Source organism: Lygodium microphyllum, chromosome 8 (assembly GCF_053477565.2).
Source record: "Lygodium microphyllum isolate KBCC chromosome 8, Lygodium_microphyllum_v1.1.10, whole genome shotgun sequence".
In the NCBI taxonomy this organism is placed as follows: domain Eukaryota; kingdom Viridiplantae; phylum Streptophyta; class Polypodiopsida; order Schizaeales; family Lygodiaceae; genus Lygodium; species Lygodium microphyllum.
Window position 1 is genome coordinate 93,352,856 of NC_141142.1, and position 26,509 is coordinate 93,379,364.

At 44.6% G+C, this 26,509-nt stretch overlaps 1 protein-coding gene across 1 annotated transcript in view; it reads right to left on the reverse strand.

The window, feature by feature from the left end:
- The window catches only part of LOC148032610 (Chaperone DnaJ-domain superfamily protein), a 122,255-nt gene that overhangs the window by 54,122 nt on the left and 41,624 nt on the right, over nucleotides 1-26,509 (reverse strand). Inside the window, exons 2-3 of the mRNA XM_087683229.1 lie at nucleotides 24,492-24,554; nucleotides 24,324-24,390 (exon numbers count right to left, since the gene is read on the reverse strand). Of these exons, the coding sequence (XP_087539355.1) occupies nucleotides 24,324-24,390; nucleotides 24,492-24,554 (130 nt within the window). The remainder of the gene's footprint in view (nucleotides 1-24,323; nucleotides 24,391-24,491; nucleotides 24,555-26,509) is intronic.

Genomic DNA, 26,509 nt, shown 5'->3' on the forward strand with positions numbered 1-26,509 from the left:
TGATTTAGAGGTAGACGGTGTATCCACTGTCTTGGGGATGGAACGGGGATAACGACGATCCCATGGGGTAATCACGTTACCTCTAGCATCAAAAGCCAACTTAGCACGTGGGCCCTTCGGACCATCCGTATATACTTTCCTAGTGGCTTGATTGCGAGGAGCAAAAGAAACCATAGCATGAGTAGTGTGCTCTGAAGACAACATGTCTTTCTTGCGCATATAAGTACGCAAGGAATCTTGTGAAGCATTAGGCACAGTATCCACCATGCCAACATCAAACCTTTTACCTTTTTTGGCATGTACATCTACCCAGTCATTGTCACGAGAATCCAAACCCGAAACATGTTGTTTGCCTTTATCCAAAACTTTAGGTGGCTGGGTCGCATCCTGCGACGGAGCATCAAGCACCACATCTTCCATGGGAGGCAAAACATGCTCAGGATCTGAAGTCAGTTGCTTTGCTGGACATTCGGCCATAAAATGCCCCAATTTTCCACACGAAAAACAATGCCCTGCAAAGTTACCCCATTTCAAACGAAAGTACAAAGGATGCATGCCAAAGCAATTAAGATGTAACCAAGCAGGCCTTTTCCGAGCAGTGTCCCATAACATACACAAACGGTTACGATTCGTGGCCCTTAGGCTCGGGGGAACCAAAACAATGCCCACAACGGCTATGGCATCCTTTAACAGTGGCCAATAGACAGTCAGACAGTTTTCCACTTCAACCCACACCGGGCATTCACGTTGAAGCAAGCGCTGAAAATCAGCCATTGGGCGCCATGGCACAACATGGACTAAACGGCGATCAAAGAACAATGGTAGTTTAGTCAACAAATCGGCACAATGCTTCTCAAAATTCAACAGCATCTCATAAAAGCCTCGGGGCCCAACAAAAATCTATTCAACACACTCCCCTTGTAGTAGACTTTGTAGCCACTAGCGAATATAGAAAAGCACTGGGATCCTACCAGTGAAGAAGAGTATAACAGCACATTCATAAAACACTGAGAATGAGTGCAAAACATTTTTAGGATTCATAGTGGCTTCCAGAACATCTTCAATTTCAGAGTCAGAAAACGCTTCGTGATTATGTTGAACATAATCATCAAGCAAAGTGTTGGCAAACTCCAACAAATGCTCCCAGTCAACATCTTGAGAATCCACAGAATTAGAAGCAACCTGAGCATAAGAACGTTCATGATGATCCATTGTATCTTCCAAAGTATGCTTGGTGCGTTTACCCGCAGGCTAGAAGTCAGGATCAGGTAGCATCTCCTCTGTGCAAGGAACCATATCCTCTGGTTCCTCTGTTTCAGAATCCGAACCAAGGGCTGCCACCGTTTGGTGAATAAAGGCCATGTCCAGACCAGCCATGTTGTATCACCAATTTAACAAGAGATCTGAAGCTATTTGCAGGGCGCTCTCTCTCTCTCTCTCTATGTGTATTTACAAATAGGTACAGATCAATAGTCTGCTGTCATCCTTGTGCTGGTCAGACGCAAAGCCACGATCCGCAAGTAAAACGACCTTCAAGCCTATCAACAGTCGCAGGAACACAGGCGAGCTCCCAGGGCAGATGGGCACAAGAAGATCGGTGCAGCGATGGCCAGTGCAGAGCAGAGTGTCGAGGCAAGATAGCACACCAGGGTGTCAGGGCAGGACTGCGTGGGGCAAGACGTCAAGGTGTCAAGCCAACGAGATGAAGCAAACACAACCTCAGACGGCAGGGAAAACATCTGGCCCACAGGTCTATGTGTCTTCACAAGAAGTCGCTAGATCACAGGGGAGGCAGCATCAGACACGGCCAGCAGACTAAGCGTCAGGTCGATGCAGCAGCGGAGTCAGGGCAGGTCCGCGACACCATCTCTCTCTCTCTTTTTTTTTCGTAAAAGGTAATTGTATTAATTACGAAAAAAAGGTACAAGTTTACATGATTACAAGATACACGAGGGCTCTAAGCCAACATGTGTAAAATTCCAGTACGCAGCCACGAAAAAGGTACACAAGTCATGGCAAAGACCCAGAGGAAATTGCCATATGCCAAGGAAGTAAGTCCTCCCGAGGGAGCAAGTCCGAGTGCCGAATGAGATCTATCTGCCAATGCAAGAGACCTTTAAGCCTGGCAATGTGTCTCGGCACACATGGCGCGAAAAAGAGACCAACGAAGTGCCAACATATGAGTTTCGGCATTCAAAATAGCTCCACCACCCAAACGTTTGGGGGTACATGTATGTGACCACGAAATCCACGGAATACCTACGTGCAATGAATCCTTCTTCCATAACATGAAACCAATGGGGCAAGTGAGAGCCTTCAAAGTAGTAGGAGTCCACGGCAGCAATGGCAAGAAATATGTGAGTATTGGTAGCATAATTGTCTGAGCCACTTTGAGGCAGACATGGAAGGGCCACACTTGTGACTTCCAATACATAAACTTAGCTACCAGTTTCTGTGAAATCCACTCTAGTAGTTGCTTTGGCCGAACATCAACACCCAACGCGTACCCAACATGCCTGAAAATGGAGCCACGGTGAACAACCTGACCCTGCCAGCCCAAGGACTGTAAATCAGACTCCGTGCAACTGAGAATGGCTGATTTGAAGGCATTGATACGAAGACCAAAAGCATGACCAAAGAGCATCCAAACATCTAATGCCTTGCGAATTTGTCCTTGTCTGCGCGCAAAATCATAAAACTATCATCAGCCAAAGATTTACTAATGAAGTGTTGTCCCAAAGGAAGAGACAATCCGGCCAGCTGAGTAGAAGCTGCCATTGAAGATAACATTGAAAGAACCGGGTGGGTCGCCAGGGCAAAGAAGAGAGGACTCAAAGGGCAACCCTGTCTCACCGAGCGTGCAAGGACAAATGGCTCTATAACACCACCATTGAGCACAACTCGCGAAGAGGCCGCAACACTAATGGTGTAGATCAATCGGGACATCCGAGTACCAAAACCCATAGCAGATATAAGTTCTGCAATGAAAGACCAGTCTAAATAGTCAAAAGCCTTTTCCAGATCCAATTGAATCAATACCACTTCCTGACTAGAGTGCCTTGCATAGTCAATAGCCATTTGCACGTTTAAGATATTATGCAAAATGTTGCGGCCCTTAATGAAACCATATTGAAGAGGATGCACAATAGCTGGAAGGTGCTTGTGAAGCCGATTCGCCAACACTTTGGAAAAGATTTTATACATCGAACCCATCAAAGAAATTGGTCTCCAATCTTGCAACATTGACGACGAAGGAACCTTTGGAAGCAGTTTGATAAGGCCTTCTTTCCATGAGGAAGGCATGACCCCTGTTTCCCAAACTTGCTGAAACATAGCCGCCAATGGCTTCACCAGTTGGGTAGCCAAGCTCTCAAAGAATTCATTGGTGAGACCATCCCAACCAGGACTTTTATCCTTAGGCAGGTGTAATAAAACATCCATGACCTCCTCCTCACAAATATCTGCCTCCAAAGTAGTGTGCATATCAAGTGGAACCTGAAGGCGGCCCAGATCATAGAAGACTGAGTGTGCATGCGTAACCTGGTCAGAAGGCGACGGAGAAGAACCAAGAAGATCTAGAAAATAATTCCTGCACATATTGACAATGGTCTGCGGATCAGTGACCATTCGACCTTCTAAATCCTGGAGTCTAGTCATATTTTCTGGAGCAGGAGAAACATGCAAGGCGCGAAAAAACTTATGATTCTGACAAGCACTATCTTGCAAATTGTCAATCAAGTTGTGCAGTTTGGCCTACTGATAAGATTTCAACTCAAATTCTTTAATAAGATCAGCCAAACGCCTCGCCAGTGACAGCAAAAATTCATCATCTGGGATGTCCACCAGCAACGAACAAACCAAAGCCAGTAAGTCCTCCGCTGCGTGTCGTCGCCGCCGACAAATAGAGGCATGATGGATCCCATACTACCGAGCAACCCGCTGCACATTAGAGAGAAGTCGTTCAAAGGAAGCCGAGCCTTCAGAGGCGAAGTCCAATAAAAACCTCTCAATCAATTGCTGCATATAGCCCTGAAAGATTGGATGCTTCAAATAAGACGAGTTGAAACGTAAAGGGAGTCTATCTAGCAACTGCATAAAAGGTGCAATGGGTTGTGCAAGTATCTCAAGCTGGAGAGGGAAATGGTCCGACAAGGCATATTGCTGCAAGACTTTCATTTCCAGCATCTCAGGAAGGAAATCATCATCCTGCATGATATACATTCGGTCCAACCGCAACCATGTAGTTGCATATTGTGCGGAATGAAAAGTAAACCCCATAGAAAAAGGATGGAGCCAAGACCATAGATCTTGCTTAAGTACCTCAAGAGCAAAGGCATTCCACACCCAACTTTCCAGCTCATCCACCACCGAATGCCTTGAAGTGGACTAAGAAGAGTCAACACACATATTGAAATCCCCCATCAAAAAACCCCTTCTGCCAAGTGACATTGAGCTCTGCAAAGTTTTCCAAAGATCCCGTTGGGATGAAGGGTCATTCGGAGCATAGAGACCCAGCAACCATAAGATCTCTCCTTCAAATAAAACTTCGATTACCACAAAGCGGCCCTATACATCATTTTTTATAAGAATGGGCTGATATTTCTCATGGACAATCATGAGCACGCCAGAATAGTGCATAGCATGTGTCCCTGCATAAAACAAGTGAAACCCATGGCAATCCACAACTTTTCCTACTTCACCGTGACTCTTGTGCTCCACCGCACACAGGACGTCCCACTGATTCTCATGCAAGACAGTCCACATGGCATGTTGTTTATGGCGAGAGCAAATGCCTCACACATTCCACGTGGCTATCTTCATATATCTTCAAAAAGAAAATCAAGAACGAGGCACCGCTTGCCTCGATTTAACCTTTTCAGCTAGAATGTCAAGGACACCTTCATCCAGAAAATCAGCTAACACTGCAAAAGAATTCTAACGGCCCGCTTTAGAAGTAGATGGAATGTCCACTGCCTTGGGAGTGGAACGGGGATAACGACGATCCCAGGGTGTAATCACATTACCTCTAGTATCAAACGCCAACTTAGCAGGTAGGCCCTTTGGACCGTCTATATATACTTTCCTCGTAGACTGATTACGGGGAGTAGAAGAAACCATAGTACGCGCAGCATGCTATGAAGAGAACATTTCTTTCCTGCGCATATACGTGCGCACGGAATCCTGTGAAACGTTAGGCCCAGAATCCGCCAGGCCAGCATCCAGCTTTTTACCTTTTTTGGGACGTGCCTCTAGCCAGTCATTGCTACGGGAATCCAAACCCAGGACCTGTTATTTACCTTTATCCAAAACATTAGGTGGCTGGGTGGCCTCCTATGATGGAGCATCAAGCACCATGTCATCCATAGGCAACACAACATGCGCATCATCTGAAGACAGTTGCCTCTCTGGGCATTCGACCATAAAATGCCCCAATTTTCCATACGAAAAGGAGTGTCTTGCAAAGTTGCCCCATTTCAAGTGAAATTGCAAAGGATGCATGCCAGAGCAATTAAGGCGAAGCCACGCAGGCCTTTTCCTAGCAGTGTCCCATAACATACACAAACGGTTTCGATTCATGGCCCTTAGGCTTGGGGGAACCAACATCGTTCCCACAACAGCCATGGCATCCTTTAACAATGGCCGATAGACAGCCGGACAATTTTCCACTTCAACCCACACCGGGCATTCACGTTGGGCGCCATGGCACAACATGGACCAAACGGCAATCAAAGAACAATGGCAGTTTGGACAAGAGCTCAGCCCGATGCTTCTTTGATTTCAGCAACAGCTCATAGAAGCCTTGGGGCCCAACAAAGATCTCCTCAACACACTCCCCTTGTAGTAAATGGTGCAGCCACTAGCAAATATGGGAAAGCACTGGGATCCTGCCAGTGAAGAAAAGTATAACCGCACGGTCATAAAACACCGAAAAAGAGCACAAGACAGTTTTCGGATCCACCGTGGCTTCCAGAACTTCTTCAGTTCCCGAGTCAGAAAAAGCTTCATGATTATGCTAGACATAATCACCAAGCAGAGTATTGGCAAACTCCAGCAAATGCTCCCAGTCAATCTCCTGTGAATCCACAGAATCAGAGGCAACCTGCGCATAGAAACGTTCCTAATGACCCATTGTCTCGTCGGAAGTATGCTTGGAGTGTTTGCCCGCAGGCGGAAAGTCAGAACCAGGAGGCATCTCCTCTGTGCAAGGAACCATATCCTCTGGTTCCTCTGTATCTGAATCCGGACCAAGGGCTGCCACCGTCTGGTCAATAAAAGCCATATCTAGCCCAGCCATGCTTCTGTCCTCTCTCTCTGTCTCTCACTCTCTTGCTCTCTCACTGTCGGGCCAGACCGTAGGGAAAGCACGTTGCAAGCGCTGTCAGCGGGGCAAAGCCCTGGTCGCAACAGTAGAGCATAGGCGGACGGTAACCACGAAGGGGGAACTCCGTGGGGCAGGGCGGCGTTGGCGGGGAAGGAACCGGGCGATGGCCAAAGCCACAGCCGCAGGCGGGGAGTCGCTCAAGTGCCACGAACAGTCGAGCAGGCAACGGGGCGCAGTTGTGACGGGGCGAACTGGCGGCGTGGCGAACCAGCAACCAGGCGCGCAGGCGACAGGACGAACAGACAGGCAACGAGGCGCACTTGTGACGGGGCGAACTGGCAACATGGCGAAGAGGCAACCAAGTGCGTGGGTGACGGGACGAACAGGCGACCAGGCGGATAGGCGACGAGCTACGCAGGCGAGCAGACGACGGGGCGACCAAAGCGAGAAGTCAACGGCAGAGCGTGACGTCAACGTCAGGTGCCAGACGAGCCCTGCGCAGATCCGACGATGAGCTCCCGTAACGTGCCATGTCTCCAATGGTGCTCTCTCTCTCTCTCTCTCTCTCTCTCTCTCTCTCTCTCTCTCTCTCTCTCTCTCTCTCTCTCTCTCTCTCTCTCTCTCTCTCTCTCTCTCTCTCTGTGTGCCCGCCATCTGCTCTCCCTCCCTGCCATCGCGTAGCCATCTCCGCGAACTCCGCCAGCAAACTATCACGTCACCTACCGGGAGGCCACCGCGCCATTCCTCAGGCCTGTTGCCGACCCAACGCCCAGCCGCCCACCATTGTCCAACCCACAAAAGGTAGGGCCACGTCACACCCAACATTTGGACCACTCATCCACGTCATCACTTAGACAAAGGTGGGACCACTTGAACACGAGGCCCATCCAATCCATGTCATCATTCGGACACCCAAAGGAGCCTAGTCAGACACCAGGCACCAGCCGCCGACGCCCGTCACTCAAACCTTCCCCCCGCCACTCAGATGGCCCCATGAATCGAACCGCCACGGGAACTCGGACCACCGTTCCCCCCCCCTCCCTCTGCACGACTCGGACAAGGCCCACCGCCGCCTAGCACATGCTCGACATCGCGGCCATAATAGACTTGTCACCCCCTCAGCCCCCCACTTTCCATGCCCTCGCCACCACCCAAGCGTCCCCCCCTCTCTTAGCCCGCATCTCCCCCTCCCCTTCAGGCCTACCCCCAGGCACAAGCCTCCCGGCCCGCTGCCCCCACACCTAGACCCGTCACCCTCCTAGCCAATCAAGCCACCTCCAAGTCCAGCCAGCACCCCAACAACCCCGCCATCTCCCACTACTACTGCCCAATCAGCCCGCAGCCCACCCGCAATGGAGCCAAACAGCCCATAACTCCAACCCGCTAGGCAAGACGAGCGGACCGATAGGATGGGCTTAAGCAAAGCATCACCATCACCAAGCAACCGCACAAGAGAGGAGAAAAATGAAAAATACTCAACGATCTAGAGCAACATCAACAAGGTGACAGACTACCACACAAGGAAAAGCATGAAGGCCCTCCGAGACATATGCAAGATGCATGACCAAGACATCAGCAACATCAAGGAAATCATGGCCGCAATGTGCACAAAAACCGCACACCAAATCAAGGAGGAAATAAGGTCAAAAGTGCAAGAATGGAAGAACGAAATCTATGCAGAGATCACAGCACACTTCACCTCTTGGAAGGTAGACATTGAAACATCCCTCCAAGAGAGAAATAGGGTGATTCAAGAGCTGAGGCACGACCTTGATGACTACAGAAACCAGCTTGACCTCCTCATTGAGGAAGGGGAAATTACCGAAACAATGCCTGCAAAGGTGCAAACCGAGATCTACGAGCTGAAGACACACATGACAAAGAAGCTCAACACATGGGTAAACATAGTGAAACAAGCACAAGCCGAGGTGGCCGACAACTCCAAGTGAATTGAAGTAGCGAAGAAGGCACCAACAAAGAAGGAATTTGTGAATGCAGCATTGGAGGAGGAGAAAAGGAGAAAACTTAGAGCGCTCCACATCCGGGTGGTAGGATGAACAGAGGGAGACAGCCCCCTGGCAGATGCCAAGAAGAGATGTGAAAAGCTGGGACTTGAGGACCCCACAATAGTGGAGAACGCATGGTGTGTAGGGAAAGACCTCACCAAAAGCCGATCTCTCATCCTCAAATTCGCCAACCTGGAATCCCAAGGAGTCTTCCTCTCTAAAAGGACAGCGCTAAAAGGGGAAAAGGTCTATCTAGAGGATGACCTCGCACCTGCATAGGTGGCACACCGTAAGGAATGCATGCCACAAATCCTAGAAGCACACAAAGCGGGGAAAGGGGCAATATACCGAGACGGCCATGTCATCATCACAAATAAACGCCAATGACGGGGCGCGCCTATGAGACCCGCCTGAGATTTGCAATATGGAACTGCAACGGAGCTATGAAGACAGACGTAGGACCATTCCAAGAGACCTTCACCGACAAATATCATCCTATACACAGAAACCCACCAAAACCCAGGCACACACCTACCTGAAGTGAGAGGATACACATGGGAGACGGCATGCCGCCCTAGAGCCCAAACAAAAGGAGGGACCCGAGGGTCCACAGGAGTCGCAATGCTGTACAGGGAGGAGTTACAGCCCATGGTGCAAGTCATGCGGAAAGATGAGGAGGCCCGGTTTATGTGGATCCGGATACACACAGACCACCCTCGAGACATCCATATGGCGGTGTGCTACTTCTCCCCAGCACGCTCCCCATACGCGCCACAAAAGGGTGAGTCACCATACCTACCATTGTATGAGGACATCATGCACTACTCCAACTTGGGGGATGTCATGTTGGCTGGAGACTTCAATGCCCGCACAGCATAGAGACATACTCCCTTCTTCGAGAGCGAAGTCCACATGTACAAAGAGATAGAGCCAGAGGAGATAGGGCTCAACCGTACATCACAAGATACAACTAAATGCACCGAGTATGGCGACCACCTACTAGCGCTAGGGGGCGCGCACGGATTAGCCATTCTCAACGAGCTAGACAAATGGCCGAGATCGGACGCCCTCACATGCTTCCCACAAAGCATGCGACTAATTGCAACAAACCAGGGGCACCAAGAGCACCTACACAGAAACTGGGAGCAAGCACACCTACCTGAAGTGAGAAGATACACATGGGAGATGGCATGCCGCCCTAGAGCCCGAACAAAAAGAGGGACCTGAGGGTCCACAGGAGTCACAATGCTGTACAGGGAGGAGTTACAGCCCATGGTGCAAGTCATGCGGAAAGATGAGGGGGCCCGGTTCATGTGGATCCGGATACACATAGACCACCCTCGAGACATCTACATGGCGGTGTGCTACTTCCCCCCAGCACGCTCCCCATATGCGCCACAGAAGGGTGAGTCACCATACCTACCACTGTATGAGGACATCATGCACTACTCCAACTTAGGGGATGTCATGTTGGCCGGAGACTTCAATGCCCGCACAGCATAGAGACATACTCCCTTCTTCGAGAGCGAAGTCCACATGTACAAAGAGATAGAGCCAGAGGAGATAGGGCTCAACCATACATCACAAGATGCAACTGAATGCACCGAGTATGGCGACCACCTACTAGCGCTGGGGGGCGCACACGGATTAGCCATTCTCAACGAGCTAGACAGATGGCCGAGATCGGACGCCCTCACATGCTTCCCACAAAGCATCCGGCTAATTGCAACAAACCAGGGGCACCAAGAGCACCTACACAGAAACAAGGAGCAAGCACAGTGGATTACATACTCGGGCCCCTGTCACTTATCCCTGACATCCAGTCCTTCGGAATATCACCCCGCTCACTCGCAATGGCCACCGACCATGCCTACCTACAGTTTGACATCGCCTATAGATATGACCCAACCCCCCCAGCAAGCAACCTCCCAAGATTCCCTAGGTACCACTTCACTAAGTTAACTGCGAGCGCTTATTCAGACCACCTCTATTGGAGCCTACAAGAAATGAACCCCCACTCACCCTGGGAGAAGATCACAGCACAACTAGTGGGAATACTCCACACCTCGGCGGCCAAGTACTTCCCCCACACATCCCCCCGTCCCTCCCCTCCGGACAAGAATATCCCACAAAATATCTGGTACAACGCAGAGTATAGAGAAACTCGGCTTCGTCTTCAACAGGACAAAGCTCGGGGAGTACACATGCACAAACAGGCATGCCTCACCTTCCGTCACCTCGTACGAAGGAAGAAACAGGCCAACCTATCCAAAGTGGAACGTGAATTCTACCAGCTATTCTTGGGGCACGATTGCAAGGACGCGTGGAAGGCCATTCCAAGAGCCCCATGCTCAGACGCCCATTACCTCCCCGAACAAATGGCATGCATATGTGACCTCACTGTACCAAATACCCGAGCAACCCCCGCTGCCCTGACCACCACAGAGCAGACCCGAGTCATCTACATTCTTTAGCACAAAGCGGGTTCAGGATGCCATTGACAGACTACAGAACGGCCGAGCCTAGGACCATGAAGGCTTAGTAGCAGAGCACCTGACCCATGCCCGGGACATACCTGCACCCCTTCTAGCCCACATGTTCAACAGAGCCTTATATCAGGGCTTCCCTGCGAGCTGGTCAGCCAACACCATAATACCTATCCTGAAGGCTGGAGATCCCATGGCCCCCACAAATTACCGAACAGTCATGGTTGGCCGTGTACTAGCCAAGCTCTATGGATCCATCCTAGACCATGAGCTAAGCAAGTGGACGGAGCAACACCGGCATCGGGCGACTAGACAAGCAGGGTTCAGGAGGGGATACTCCACTCTTGACCATATCCTCACACTTAGAGCCATTATAGAGGAGGGTAGGGCACACGAGAGGTGAGTATACTACTGCTTCGTGGACTTCAGCAAGGCCTTATATGGTACCACGAGCCAGGCTCATGCAGAGACTATAAGAACTAGAGGTTCCGCCCGAAATGCATTTGGGTATACCAGCACTATACGAATCGGTCACCGGCTGAGTCCGAACACCAAGGGGGCTGTCAAAGGAGATAATCAGCACCATTGGAGTTCAACAGGGATGGCTACTCTCACCTACTTTATTTGGTCTCTACATTGATGAGCTATCAAAGTACATGGATAGATTGGAAGGGGAGGCATCTAGCCTAGGAGGGATACTGATACCCATCTTGCTATATACGAACAACATAGTTCTCATCTCCAACATGCCCGAAGGGCTACAACACCAATTGGAGGCACTACGGGCCTTCTGCCAAGATAAAGACCTCACCGTGAACCTAAGAAAGACCAAGGTCATGGTGTTCAACACTTCAACCCAATGGATTCAACAGTCAGTATCCCCCGTCACATACAGCGAGAAAACTGTGGAAGTGGTCCAAAGATACATCTATCTGGGGATTACAATTTCATGACTGAGATTCACTTTGAGAAAGGCAGCTGAAGATAGATTGACACGAGGCTATGTAGCCCTCGGATCCATGGAGAACCAATGCACCCGCATACAATTCCAGAAGCCCCATACAAAGCACTCTTGTACGGGGTTCCCTAATGGGGATCTAGTCTCTACCACACGAGGAGGGCTACACAAGACCAGCCACTGCCTCAAGAGAAGGCCACCTATGAGGGATGGAAGCAGATGGAGAGACCCCTAGTACTTATGATCTCACGGATGATTCGGAGCAAGCCCTCTATGCCACATGAGATCATCAGAACAAAGATGGGGGCACTGCCCATCATAGTTGAGGCCCTCTTCCAAACACTGGCCTTCTTGCACCAAATATGTGACTTGCCCTGGCATCAGTGCCCCAGACTTGCGCTGGAGTCGTCCAAACAGCTAGCACTACAAGGGGACACTGAATGCTGGTATGCCTGAACAAAGGCCTAGCTACGGCCACATGGCCTACACATGGACCACCTTCCCCCACTACAATACAGCCTAGATTGCCCCCACCTAGAGCTCAATAGCTGGGAGGAGGTGAACCGTATCATCAGAATGAACATCATTCAACTACACACTGCCAAGACATGGGTGACTCCTACAAAAGACCTAGGGACAAAGAAGGCTTTCTACCAGGAGCACTTCCTGCACATTTCTCCAAAGGACGACTTCATTAACTGCCCAAGCTACATGGACACACACTTGTCCCATGGAGTCAGAAGCGCCATCAGACAAATCCATGCATCTTCACACCTGCTACAAGTCGAGACAGGTAGATACGGGCCCCCCTCCCCTCTAAAAGATCAGATATGCCAAACCTGTCAACTCGAGCGAGAGACAGAAGAACACTACATATGCAGGTGCCCAGCGTACTACGAGATCCGGGGACGCTTCCACCACTTGTTCAGAGAAGGATTCGGGCCACTCTCCAGGGTGATGGATTTCAAGGACTAGAGATGCCTTGGGCTCTTCCTACTAGAAATACGGCACCACAAAGACCACCTCCTCCGAACCTCAGAGCAAAGACAAGGAGCCGCCCAACGCCTGCTCACAGAATTCTACCGAGAGCCAACTACCATCCCCACCCCCAAGCCCCCACCAGCCCCATTGACCTCCCGGCCGCGAGGAACCACCCAAGCCATAGCCATAGCAAGAAGCAAAGCCTAGTGCCCACGCCCAACTGGCCCCCGCTCCCGCAGGAGGCACATGTCGAGGATACAAGGGATACTACACCGCCACTAGAGAGCCCTGCCTCGCCGATTCAACCTCTCGATGTCAGATAGACCCATACGTGATACTTTAGGATGACCAAGCTCCATGAGCGGTTCCACACCATACTTGGAACACATATGAATTGTACCCAGCCTATATACCATTTTGCACCTACTCAATTAGTTTATCATAGCATTAGATGGTAGCTTTACTGAGACCTGGAAAGTTTCCAGGACATTTTGTATGTAAAGTTTTGGTCTCATAGGCCAACTTGGCCTTTCGTAGACATTAATATAACTTTCTTATTTCTTCCGTGTGTGTGTGTGTGTGTGTGTGTGTGTGTTAATTTTCATGGTGAAAATTGATCAGCGAGTTGGTTAGTCCAAAGAATTGTCACTCACGTTCTTTCCTACGTTTACTTGGTATCAGAGCAACGACTTCTTCTTTGCAAGAACTTTTCTGGGGTGACAAGATCTTTGGGCCCAACTTTATCTCCATGTTAAGAGGCGAAGAGGGGAATTTTGGTGAACAACCGGAACGCTCCCGACACTTTGTATCTATACGCTTCTCTGATTATAAGAAGATATAAAGATACAAGGTGCTAGAAGCCGATCCAAAAATTCAAGCTTTGATGGAGAGAAGAGCTAAAGCACGGGCTGAAACAAAGGTCTTTGAAGATTTTCTTGCCAAGAAGGCTCTTGAGACAGATAGTATTACAACTGCAAAGGCCTACCTCACCATGAAAAATACCAATGTTACTTGCAACTAAGTCTATGAAAAGTAATACATCTACTATCATTCGAGGATCCACCCGAGCGGTGACTTCAAAGACTCATCATACACAAGCTACTTCTTCTTGTCCCAAGAATCCCTCCATGGAGAAGAGGAAGGAGAAAGTCAAAGAACCGGCCATTTTCATGGTAGTTGAATCTCCAAAGATGCTTTTAGCAAAGGAAAATGATACTAAAAGAGACTTCAATCCGAGAGAGAAGAGTGTCAAGTTTGACATTTTCTATTGTAAAAGTGTCATGAGGACATGTATTTTTGAAACCTCACTTAATATGTGGATTAAATTTCAATCATGTGGTTAAGTAAATATTGCACATGTGAGGTGTAACTGGGATTAGAGTAAATTTACGAGCCCGAGATCCGAAGAAATCACTAGATGTCAAGGCAAAAGTTGCTATAAGTTATGCTGCACAGGTACTTGGCGGTATTTGGTGCCAGTTATTGGCCTAGGTCATTCATTTGGCCATAAGTGTCAGTTGATGACACTAGAGAAGTGGCGTTTAATGGTACCTAACACCAATCTAATGGTCAAAGATGGCGTAGAGACACTTGAGAATGGAAGTTACCTAGCCAATTTAATTATTGATCAACCAGATCATTTTTCAGGGTACCGAAATAATTATTAGATTAATTTTCAGTATTTAAAGATTGAAAAGTAATATTTAATTATGGCTAATGCTGGAAAAACTATTTGGGAAGGCTGCCACTTGTTACAAATGCCCATGCAAGACTGAAAAACGTCTTTAGATGCTAGAAAGAGGCATTTTTAGTATATTCAACCTGCAAGAGAGAGAGAGAGGAGATGTTGCTGGTCTGATTTGCAGCCATTGGAGGGCCTTCTAAGGCAGCCAAGGGCAGGAGAAGACCAATCAACAATAGGTGACAACATCTACAGGCTATTGAGACAGGGCAGCAGCAGTAAATGACTAATTTTCTTCAATTCTTTGTATCTACAAGCTATTGTGGCAACACAACAGCTGCATTTGACTATCCAGCTTGTAGATGCAAAGATTTCTGAATTGAGAAGGAAATGTCCCAAATGCAATGGCTGGATAGTCTTCGTGAGACAAAACTCTGAATTTTCTATCTCTACACCTTTCTCTCTCGTCTCCCAGTCATTTCACAGTCATGCTCTAAAGATTTCAGCATTTGGACCGTTGGAGGCTGAGAAATTGAAAATTTCTCTACTGTAAACCCTAATTTACAGCAGAAATTAGGGTTCAACAGCAGTCTCGAAAAGCGTGCCAAAAATTGGAAGCTCCAAGACTTGGATTTTTCAGGGTTAAAGGTGAAAATCTAGGTGGAGGACTATCCAGCCATTGAATTTGGGACATTTCCATCGTCTATGAAGTAGGTGAAGGCCAATTAAGTGCCTGAATCAAGGGGCAAATCACATTGAAGACTTGCTAGTCACTTTGGACAGCAAGGGGAGTTGAAATACTGAAAGGGATTGGGAGAATCCCATTGTAAGTCAACTTTTTCTTCAATAAAGCTAAAGAAATACCGAAAGGGGCGCCAATTTTGGGGCCAATCGGTATGCATTGTCCAAGATTAGTAGGTAAATTTGTATTTTCAGATTTGTATTAATTGTTTACTGTTATAATTATGTTGTAATCAAGGATTTACCACCCATCCACGGAAGGAAGGTTGGTTACATGGTTCCATTGCCGGGACACCATCAAATCCTTTGAATTGGTGGGCCCGCGGTACTTGATTGCGACTTGGACTATGATGAAGGTGGCAAAAGCGTGAAGTTTAAACCTTTCAGTGATCCAAAAGATAGGCTAAAAGCACTTGTTTTTATTTAGTAATTTGATGCAGCCTATTCTAGAGGCAACTTCAAAGAGGCATCTAAGATACGCAAGGCAGCCACATTTTTTAAGGGAAATGCATTGCAATGGTGGTCTGCACTTCTTATTCAAGGGAAGTCACCTACCACTTGGATCCAATTCAAGCAAATATTTGCTTCAAATTGGTTGGCAAGTACCTTTAAAGTAGACATTATGACAGCTTGGAATCAGTTGAATTCCAAAGATTGTAAAAACTTGGTATAATAATAAGTTTTGGGATGCATTGTTGCCACTTACTTCTTATCACACAGTACACCTCCATGAGCAAGTGGAGAAGTATATTTGTGGTTTGCCAAAGGGTATTGGGGAATTTTGCATTGAGTCCATTGTTTCCAGCATGTCTCAACTTATAGAAACTGATATTACAGCCGACACATTGCTGCGTAGAGAGGATGCACGATTCTACGATGATGATGCCAAGTCACATGTCAAAGAGGCAAAGGCTGAGAAAAAGGGTAAATCTGAAAATAAAACTGAAAATCAGGGCAGATCTGAAAAATAGGGCTAGAAAGAGGAACAAATCGCAGAGAAAAAGTGGGAAAAGTGATGCATTGTCACATAAACCTCGGTTGTCGCCTGTCAATATGGTTTATCACACTAAGTTGGATGCCGTGAAAGAGCAATATGTTGTTGATTCGAACTTTGCTAATGTTTACGATTAGCTTTGAAATGGCCAAAGGCATGGATACTTTATGTAAGAGATGGATTTCTGATGATGCAAGGACGACTGTGTGTCACAAAGCACTTAAGGCCTAGAGTTATCACTGAAAGTCATGCTCCTCTGTATGCAGGACACAGAGGTATTGATGCCACGGTCAAGGCAGTGGAGCATTTCTTTTATTGGCTAGCTTTGAGGTATGATGTAGAACAATTTATTAAGACATGCATCATATGCCAAAAGGTAAAGCATGATAGACAAGACATGTTGGGTTTGTTGCAACCCTTGTCTATTCCAAATAGGCCTTGGCAGAGCATTGCAATGGACTTTATTTTTGAGCTTCCTAAGACACCTACAGGGAATGATGGGATATAGAATATCATTTACAGGTTTAGCAAACAAGGCCATTTCATTCCGGTAAGGAAAAAAATTAAGGCTGATCATATGGCACAATTGTTTTTACAGCACATCTTTAAGTATCATGGTATGCCAGAGTCGATCATTAGTAATCAAGACCCCCCACATAACCAGTTTATTTTGGAAGGGCTTGTTTGAGAATATGGGTACCACGCTGAAATTCTCATCATCCTTCCATCCACAGACAGATGGTCAATCTGAGGAAGCAAATTCCACAATGTTAGATCTTTTGAGGTGCTATGTTTCAGACCACAAGACACGGTGGGAGCAATATTTTCCCTTGGTTGAGTTTGCTTACAACAACACAGTGCATATTTCTACGGGCAAAGCTTCATTTGAGGTGGTTGAGAGTGGCAAGAAGGTACCACCTATTCTGCAAACTAAGGATAAGATCTTTGAGGTTGATCGTTATGTGGAAAACTTGGATGTAGCCTATGCAAAGATAAAATATGCACTTCAGAGATCGCAAGAAAAGCAAAAGAGGACAACTGATCTCCACAGACATACTTTGCAGTTTGCAAAGGGTGATTATATATTGCTACGTTTTGAAAAGACAAGGCTGAAAAAAAATGAAAGGAAGAGAAAGATTGTATCGAAAGCTTTCTATAAGATACTATGGGCCATTTCAAGTGTTGGAGAGGATTAGTGACGCATGCTATAGGCTGAAATTGCCTCCACACGAGCAGATATACAATGCCTTTCATGTGAGCTTGCTTAGGCCTTTTCATGGTGATGTGCCAGAGAGTATGTCTGCAGAAATTCAGCCTAAGGTTGAGGAGCTAGATGAGATTTTGGTACCTGAGCAGATTTTGGCACATAAGGAAAGAAAGGTCAAAGGTAATGTTACATTTATGGTGTAATACTTTGGGGAACAAGTGCGAGAGAAGACCATTCGGGGGCCTTGGGCACCCGAATGGGATCAAGGGGAGCCTAGGAAGTGAGTTCGTTCTAAAATAGTATAACTCGCCTTAAGGAGATGGCTGGCAAGAGAGACATGACAGGTACTTCCTAGACGTGGTTGGGAGGAGAAACAGAGACAAGTCTCTCGTGCTTTATGACTGAACACAGAGGGAGCACTTATGAGAAGTCTCCTGCATCTAATACTAACCGGCATCTAATAGGTAGAGTTTCTAGGAGAGACTTGGTGAAATTTCAGAATTATTCACCAATGGATGCCAAATGGATGGAAGAGGATGACTTGGCAAACCATCCTCAGTTGTTGCAGTTTTACCTTGATGCTTTCCAATTAGAGCCGACTTTAGTTCCGGCTCAATCAGGTTCAGCAGAGCAAAGGTCTAGAGTATTGCCTGATGCTTGTGAGGGAGCTAGCACCTCCGCTCAGTAATGGACAGCTCTCGTATGTAGTGGATCTCGGATGTATTCAGAATGCATCCAAGGTACTGCGCTGATAGTATGTTTGCCATGAGGTCACTACTTAGTGTACTACTCATTGTGAGATGTATCCAGATGAGTATGAGTTTCACCCAGGCACTGGAACTCTACTTTTGCATCAGCTTATGATCAATTTAGCATGAATTTTGCCTCAATTTTGAGACAAAAATTCTGATCAGTTTCAGCTCAATTTTTTATCAGCTTGAGAACCGTTTATGGTCACTTTTTGGATCAGTTTTTGCATTGATTGCTGGTCAGTTTTTGCAATGAGTTTGTGATCAGTGTGGGGTCACATTTGCAGCAATTTGTGATCGGTTCTCAGATCAGCAAGTGATCAGTTTATGATCAGATTATGCTCAGTTTTCAATGGTTTATATCTAGTTTCATGGACAACAGCATATGTTATGATGCCATTGATGTTTTATCCATGGTTTGTGTTTGATTTTCGCTATACTATGGTTTAGTTTTGCCAGATGAGTTGAGCTCATGAGAAATGGACATGTCACATGATAATCTCGCAATGTTTTTGAGATTTTCTTTGTGAGTCTTATGCTATGTTATTTTGGCTGGTAATTTTCAGCATATGTTGGGCATAGGAATGGTTGAATAGCAGTGCACAATATTGTTTTGGCTATGATGCCCTATGGAAATTCAAGTGTAGGTCTTTGCTTTTGATGCATTTGGCACTAAAATCGAGAACGATTGCAAGGATTTCAAGGGGGGGGGGGAGGGGGGGGGAGGCTAACATGAGGACATGTATTTTTGAAACTTCACTTAACATGTGGATTAATTTTTAATCACATAATTAAGTAAATGTTGCACATGTGAGGTGTAACTCGGGTTAGAGAAAATTTACCATCCCGAAGCAGGAGAAGACCAATCAACAGCAGGTGACAACATCTACAGGCTGTTGAGACACGGGAGCAGTAGTAAATGACTAATTTTCTTCAGTTCTTTGCATCTATAAGCTGTTGTGGCAAGGCAGCAGCTGCATTTGACTGATTTTCAATTATTCTTCGCGAGACAAAACTCTGAATTTTCTCTCTCTACAGTTTTCTCTCTCATCTCCCAGCCATGTCACAGTCTTGCTCTGAAGATCTCAACATTTGGACCCTTGGAGGCTGAGAAATTGCAAATTTCTCTAATGTAAACCCTAAATTACAGCAGAAATTAGGGTTCAACACAACAGCCTTAAGAAGAGTTCTAGAAATTGGAAGCTCCAAGACTTGGATTTTTTAGGGTTGAATGTGAATTTCAGCTAAATTTAGGTGGAGGACTAGCCAACCATTGAATTAGGGGCATTTTCATCGTCTATAAAGTGGGTGAATGCCAATTAAGTACCCAAATCAAGGAGCAAATCACATTGAAGACTTGCTAGTCACTTTGGACAACAAGGGGAGTTTGGATTACAAAGGGGATCATGAGAATCCCATTGTAAATCAACTTTTTCTTCAATAAAGTTAAAGAAATACCGAAAGGGGCGTCAATTTTGGAGCCAATCGATGTGCATTGTCCAAGATCAATAGGTAAATTTGTATTTTCAGATTTGCATTAATTGTTTACTGCTGTAATTAAGTTGTAATCAAGGATTTACCACCCATCCACGAAAGGAAGGCTAGTTACAAAAAGAGATTCTCAAAAAGCTATGTCATTTACTAGACAATTTGATGCTGCTTTTGATGGTGAAGATTATACAAAAAAATCAAAGATTAGGATGGTTTAAATGCATCTAAAGGATGTCTCTTTGAATTGGTGGCTCAAAGTTGTTCACGAGGAAAAGGGACCCAAGTCTTAGAAAAAGTTTAAGGAGATATTCAACAAGAAGTTTTTGTCTTTATCCTTTGAAGCCAATGTGCAACAAGAGTGGGATGAGCTGAAGCAAAGCCATGGAGTTAATATTGAAACATATATCAACAGGTTTGCAGCTATTTCTCTTAAATTTATATCTCTTAATGAAGTTCTATCCAATATGAAGATGATGAAGTTTATCCATGGATTACATCCAACAGTACAGTGAGCTATCAAGATGAAAAAGCTTGATACTTTGAAAGCAGCCCAAGATGCAGTCCTAGAAGCTGAAGGACTGCATATGCCATGGATGCTTGGTGACCTCAAAAGAAAAACCACAAAGAAAGAAGACCAAGATGTTCAACCAAAAGAAGTCAGATAAACAATAACCAAAGCATAAGCATGGCGATATACCACCTTTGCCATGCAAAAAGAAGCTAGTATATTAGCAAGTAGCAAAATATACAAGAGAAGGATGATGTTTTTCTTGTGCTTAAATATGACACATGGTTGGTCAATGTGATGACTCCTAATAAGGCCAAGAAGGAAAACCGGCCCCAAAAGACACCTCAAGCAAATGTTGTATCTAAGAAATCATTGCAATAGGATGAAACTTTGTCAAAGAAAAGGAAGCTTTTTATGGCTTGGAGTAAGATCGTTAATCAACCTGTTCTCATTCATTTTCATACAGAGGCTACATATCATTATATCCATCCTCGAATTGTTGAAACTCTGCATATACCAAAGGAAAGGTTTGGAACACCAAAATGTCAAGTGTTGATTTTCAAGAAATGGAATCTAGACTCTGAAGTTACTCCCATTCTTGGGAAACTACGAATTGAGATAGGAGATAATGTAGATTATGTGAGTTTTGTCATGGGACATCTTGGTCATTGTGAGGTTGTATTAGAAATACCTTGGCATAGAAAAATAGATCCAACCATTGATTGCAATCAAAATAAATATAGATTCCCTTTCGAGAGTAAAAATGTATTTTTTGATGTAAAAGTGGAAGGAAACTCTATTCCCATTTTATACCATATACAAATTTGTAAAGCAATGAAAATTTCTATTTCCTTGTACTTGATTTTTGTCAAAGTGAAACCAGCCTTCCTTCTTGGAAAGAGTTGTAATTTCCTCATTCCACACTTAACTACAACAATCAGCAAACAAATGTATATAACTTGAAATACACAAATTACCTTAATAATCTCAGACATTGGATACCCTATTGGCCCCAAAACTGGTGCCCCTTTCGGTGTTTCTTTAACTTGATTGCTAATGGAATGAGTACAAGCTGAGATTCACAATCTTCTTTTCTCTTCCAAAAAGCCTCTTTGCTATAGCAACAATCAATAATCAATTCGGGCCAATTGCCCCTTGATTTTTCACCCGGGACTTATACAAATGAAACTACCAATTGGCCAAATGCTGCCCAAATTACAATGAATGGGCTGGCATCTAAATTCCCTGATAATTATACAAATTTCAAGTATTGAATTCAGTGTATGATGCCTTTACCAATTAGCACGGGTCTTGAGATGACTCTCAAACGCTAATTTCTATAGAAATTTAGGATTTACATCAAAAATCTCTCTAGTGTTCGATATCCACCGAATTTGGTTGAGATCTACATAAAATGGTTAAGAAATGATGAGAACTCCTGAGAATAGGTTGGAGAATGTCAGAGAAAGCCAAGATAAGAGAGAAATCTGATTTTTTTCACGAGAAAACCCTAAATTTTGCATGTTGTCTACTCTAGTCTGCATTTAATGCAGTCATTTACTGCCACGCACCTCAAAAATGTTGTCACCTAATCAGCAATGCTAGCCCCCTAGAAGGTAACTCCCTGCTGCCCCTTGCTTGTTGAGGCCCCTATATAACTATCTTCTACAACAAATTGCTGTTCTCTAATCAGAAATGGACCAACAACTCTCTTTCTCCCTCTCCCAAGCTCTAAACTAATTGAATGGCTGAGACCCAGCCCCCAAAAACGTTTTCTCAATTTGCATGGGCATTTTTGCCAAGTGGCAACTTTCTACACTTTTGCCTTTGACATTCACCGCATCCTTAGGGTCGTTGGCCTATTACTATGAAATATCTACCATGTGCATCACATCTGCTTAAATAACCTTGTATATTTGATTAATAACTTAATCAAATGTTATCAGCAAGATTAAAGCATCTCAAAATTTCACATCCTCGTGACGCAAAGATTCTAAAGAGTCTAGAAATGAAGAGTCTATCTCAGATATGAATGAGGAGCGAATGAGAGTCTTAAAGGAGTATGAAGATTGTTTTGCAACACTTTACATAATGAGTTACCACCAGAGAGACCAGAAGATCATCACATTGATCTCATTTCTAGGAGTTCACCTCCAAATAGACCACCCTATCATATGAGTCCAACACAACAAGAGAAGATTATGAATCAAGTAAAAGAGTAATTTTTTCTTAGAAGAGATTCACAATGTAGGTCATATTATATCCAAAGATGGGATTCAGATGGATCTAGAAAAAAACAAGGCTATTGTAGAATGGCCAAAATTGAATAATGTTCATGAAGTTCGAATTTTTTTACGATTATGTCTTATTATAGGAGATTAATTGAATGGTTTAGATTTAACCAAGAAAACAATGGCATTCCGATGGACCAAACTAGAAAAGGAAGCTTTTGAGGTTCTAAAGTTCTATATCAGCAAAAGACATGTTTTGATTATACCTAATTTGTCGAAACCATTCTTTTAGAATGTCATGCTTCAAGTAGTTGCATTGGTGCAATCTTAAATTAAGAAGCGCATGTAGTTACTTATGCAAGCAGAAGGTTATAAAATGCAGAAAAATTTGCTACTATCTATGAAAAGAAGTTAATGGCAATTATTTAAGCTTTAAAAGATTGGAGACACTATCTTTTAGATGGAGAATTTTTCATCAAGACGGACCATGACAATCTAAGACATTTTCTCCGCCAATCAAAGATTTTTTAGAAGTATATTTGATAGGTCAATTATTCAGCTTAACTTTTAAATATTACATATTCCTAAGAAGCAAAACAAGCTAGTTGATGCCCTATCAAAAAGACCTCAAATTCATACACTGTCCATGACTCATCATACAAATTTCACTAGTATGAGAAACATATATACTTCTAGTGAAGATGTTAAAAGTATTTTGAAGAGTTTATAACTTAGTAAGAGGGTAAATTTTTGTCTTATTAAATATGGATTTCTTTTTATGGAAAATAAGTTATGCGCTACTAAAGATTTCAAGCCTAAAGTAATGGAAGAATATCATATGGCTCCTTACATAGCTCATAGTGGTATTTTGGCCACAACTAAGGCACTTGAAATGTATTTCTTTTTGTCAAGTCTTCAACGAGACATTAAATAATTTGTCAAAGAATGTCTTGTGTGTTAAGTTTGATTGCCAAAGGCCTATAAAGCTTTTATAACCATTACCAATTCCGAGCCAACCTTGGAAAAACATTGCTATGAATTTTATTTTTCGCTTGTCAAACTCAACAAATGGCAATGATAGCATATTTTTAGTAAACAAGCTCATTAAAAAGACTATCAAGTCTCAACATATGGCTAAAATATTTATTCAACAAATCTTTACGTATCATGGATTACCATAATCCATCGTGGGTGATAGAGATCCATGAACGACTAGTCTCTTTTGGTAAGCTCTTTTTGAAAATTTGGATACAAAGCTTACTTTTTTCTTCTTCTTATCATCCTCAAACAGATTGTCAAAGTAAGATAGTTAATCTCATCATATTGGATATGTTGAAGTACTATTGCCATGAAGCCAACCAACAGTAGAAAAAGTATTTACCTTTGGTAGAATATGCCTATAACAACACACTTCATACTTCTACAAGTAAAGCATCATTTAAGATTATATATGGAAAACCACTCTTACTATCTAATCTCAAAATAAAGGAGAAAATATTTCATGCCGATTAGTTCGTGCGTGATATCAATATAGCTTTTGCCCAAGTTGGACGAGCTATCCAAAGCTCTCAAGAAAAACAAAAAAAAAGCAACAAATAAGCATCGAAGGCACTTAATTTTATAATAACAACTAAAGTGGATATTTAGTATAGATAGTGGACCATGATGCATGGAAATAATGATATTATGTTGAATGTTCATTTGCATTGTATCGAATAATGATTAATAAAAATCTATATTTTCTATGTCACATGAGTCATATAGTATATGTATATAAAACTTTCATTGAGATGGAACCCATTTCTAACATTTTATGAAACGTCCGAAACCCCTTTTATACCTCCCATTTCAAAAACCCTTGGCAACTATGGTATGTGTGTAGAGAGAGAGGTGTAGATGTGTGTGTGTGTGTGTGTGTGTGTGTGCAACTAGTAAAGAATCCACTATTCACAATATAGTCAAATGTACCTCATAAGCATTTGCAATCTTCACAAAAATCTTCTTCGCTTCAGGATCTGGATTTTTATCTGGATGGCTATCAAAGACATTGAGTATCTTAGTAATATTCTAGCGCTAACATGTTACATGAGCTTGACAAATGCCCTGGAGAGAAAAAGATGAAGTGATAGAACATACTATTTGAGGGATAATTTGTAGTACGCCTTCTTGATGTCTGATGCTGATGCAGATTGTGTCAACCTGTTAAAAAAATTTGTGAACACTAAACTCCTCTCTCACTCCCTCCCCCCCCCTCTCTCTCCCTCCACCCTCCTGCCCCCACCTTCAGCTCCCACTATCCTGCCGCCCCCACCCTGCAGCAGCATGTCCTCACCTTCAACTCCCCTGTCCTGCACCACCCTGTATACCCTGCCCCGCCCCTCCCCTGACTCGGACTTTCCCTACCCTGACTTGTAACCACCCTCAGACTCTGACCCACTTTATCCTCATTTGGACCTGTCCTGTTCTCCTGCCCAGCCTCCAGATTTGGTCTTCGCCCCTGCCGTGCCACTTCACTTTACCTCTCGCCCCCACCCTGCACCATTTTTCCCCGCCCTGTTTGCTACTGCCCCCAACCTACATCCATCCCACCCCTGCATCACTGCTGAAACCATGGATGTGCAAACCTAAGGCAGCAGGGGGCAGGGGGAATGGTGAAAATAAAAACAGAGATTAAAATCATCACAAACAGATGGTGAGCGTGGATGCAAAGCTAGACACACTAGAGAAAGTGCTGAAAACACTAATCTGCAATACCAAAAAAACCCTAGACAGCAGCATTAATCAAGTGCAGTGTGGCCTACTACACAAGATAAGAAAAGTTGAAAATGAAGGCAAAGATGGAGGAATGAGAAAGCAGTTGTTATGTCCCTAGACATCCAGATGGGCGCTAGTAGCATTGGTCACAATGCTTACGAAGTAACTTAGTGTGAATGCACTAAGGACACTTTGGGGTTTGGGCAGCCAAGTCCTATAAATTGGACTCAAGGCCCTATTGTGCAAATTCATTATGTGATCACCACTCTTGGACTCTTGGCCCATTGGCAGACGCATCCTTACACTGGGATAGTGTGGGCTGGTAAGAAGCACCTACCCTTGGGATGTGGTCATGAACCAAAGTGTTGCCAACTCCCAAGATTGTGTGGCCCACTTGGCTCTACAGCTAGGAGGTGAGTCTGATGTCCAGTCCCTTCATGTTGAGTTTGTGAGAAATGCGGGATCTAGAGCATGGCAAAACCGGAAGCTATGGAGGATGAAATGAGAAGTGTGGACTCATGATGGAGAAGACAAGGACACTGTTTGTTACACAAGTGAATTAGGTTCCAAGATTGAGACTTGGACTCATAAACACAATCTTGTGTATGTGGACAATGACATTGACACTTCACTGAAAAGAAAAGAGTACAATCATTGCATTAAGAAAGGAAGCAAGTACAATACTTTATAGGAAAGTAGGAAACTGCAGTAGGCACCATTGTGCATATGGGATAAGTTAACCTGCATATCCTTGACCCTGAAGCTCCATACAAAGAGGCTGTTTAGTGAGTGTGATTGCTGATTCTCAACACCCCTCCTCAATCACAACTAGAAAGGCACAAAGTGTGTAGAGGCTGTAATGAGAACCACCTACAAAGTGTGGGCATACGACAAACATGGAAAAACACCAGAGGCTGTCGCAGAAAAGGCTAAGTGTGGGTACCATAAACATGGTGGACATCCAGAGGCTGTAACAGGGGCCTCACAAAGTGTACAGGGACTGTAATGCCAAGTTACATAAGGAGTTTACAAAGCTTATGGCAGGAAGCATTAGGGTAAGGAAGTACAAGGCTTTTTAAAACAGTCTATCAGAATTATGAGAGTACAAGGACTGATGAGTCTTGTCCTTCCGATCCTGGTGGTCTTCATCTTCATCTTCTTCTTCATCTTTTGGTCCATGGTCTTCTTCTTCTTTCACAGCTGCAAGATAGGCCTTTTGGGATCTCTTTCTTGCGTGGCAGAACTTCTCTGTGTGTCCGGTCCTTTTGCAGAAGTCACAGAAGAGCTGATCCTTCTTGCCTTTGTACCTGTTGCCAACATATAATGCATAATCATCTCTAGAGGTACTTGGTTCTTCCTTAGTTTTTAGCTTCTTTTCCTCTTCTAACAGTGATGCCTGG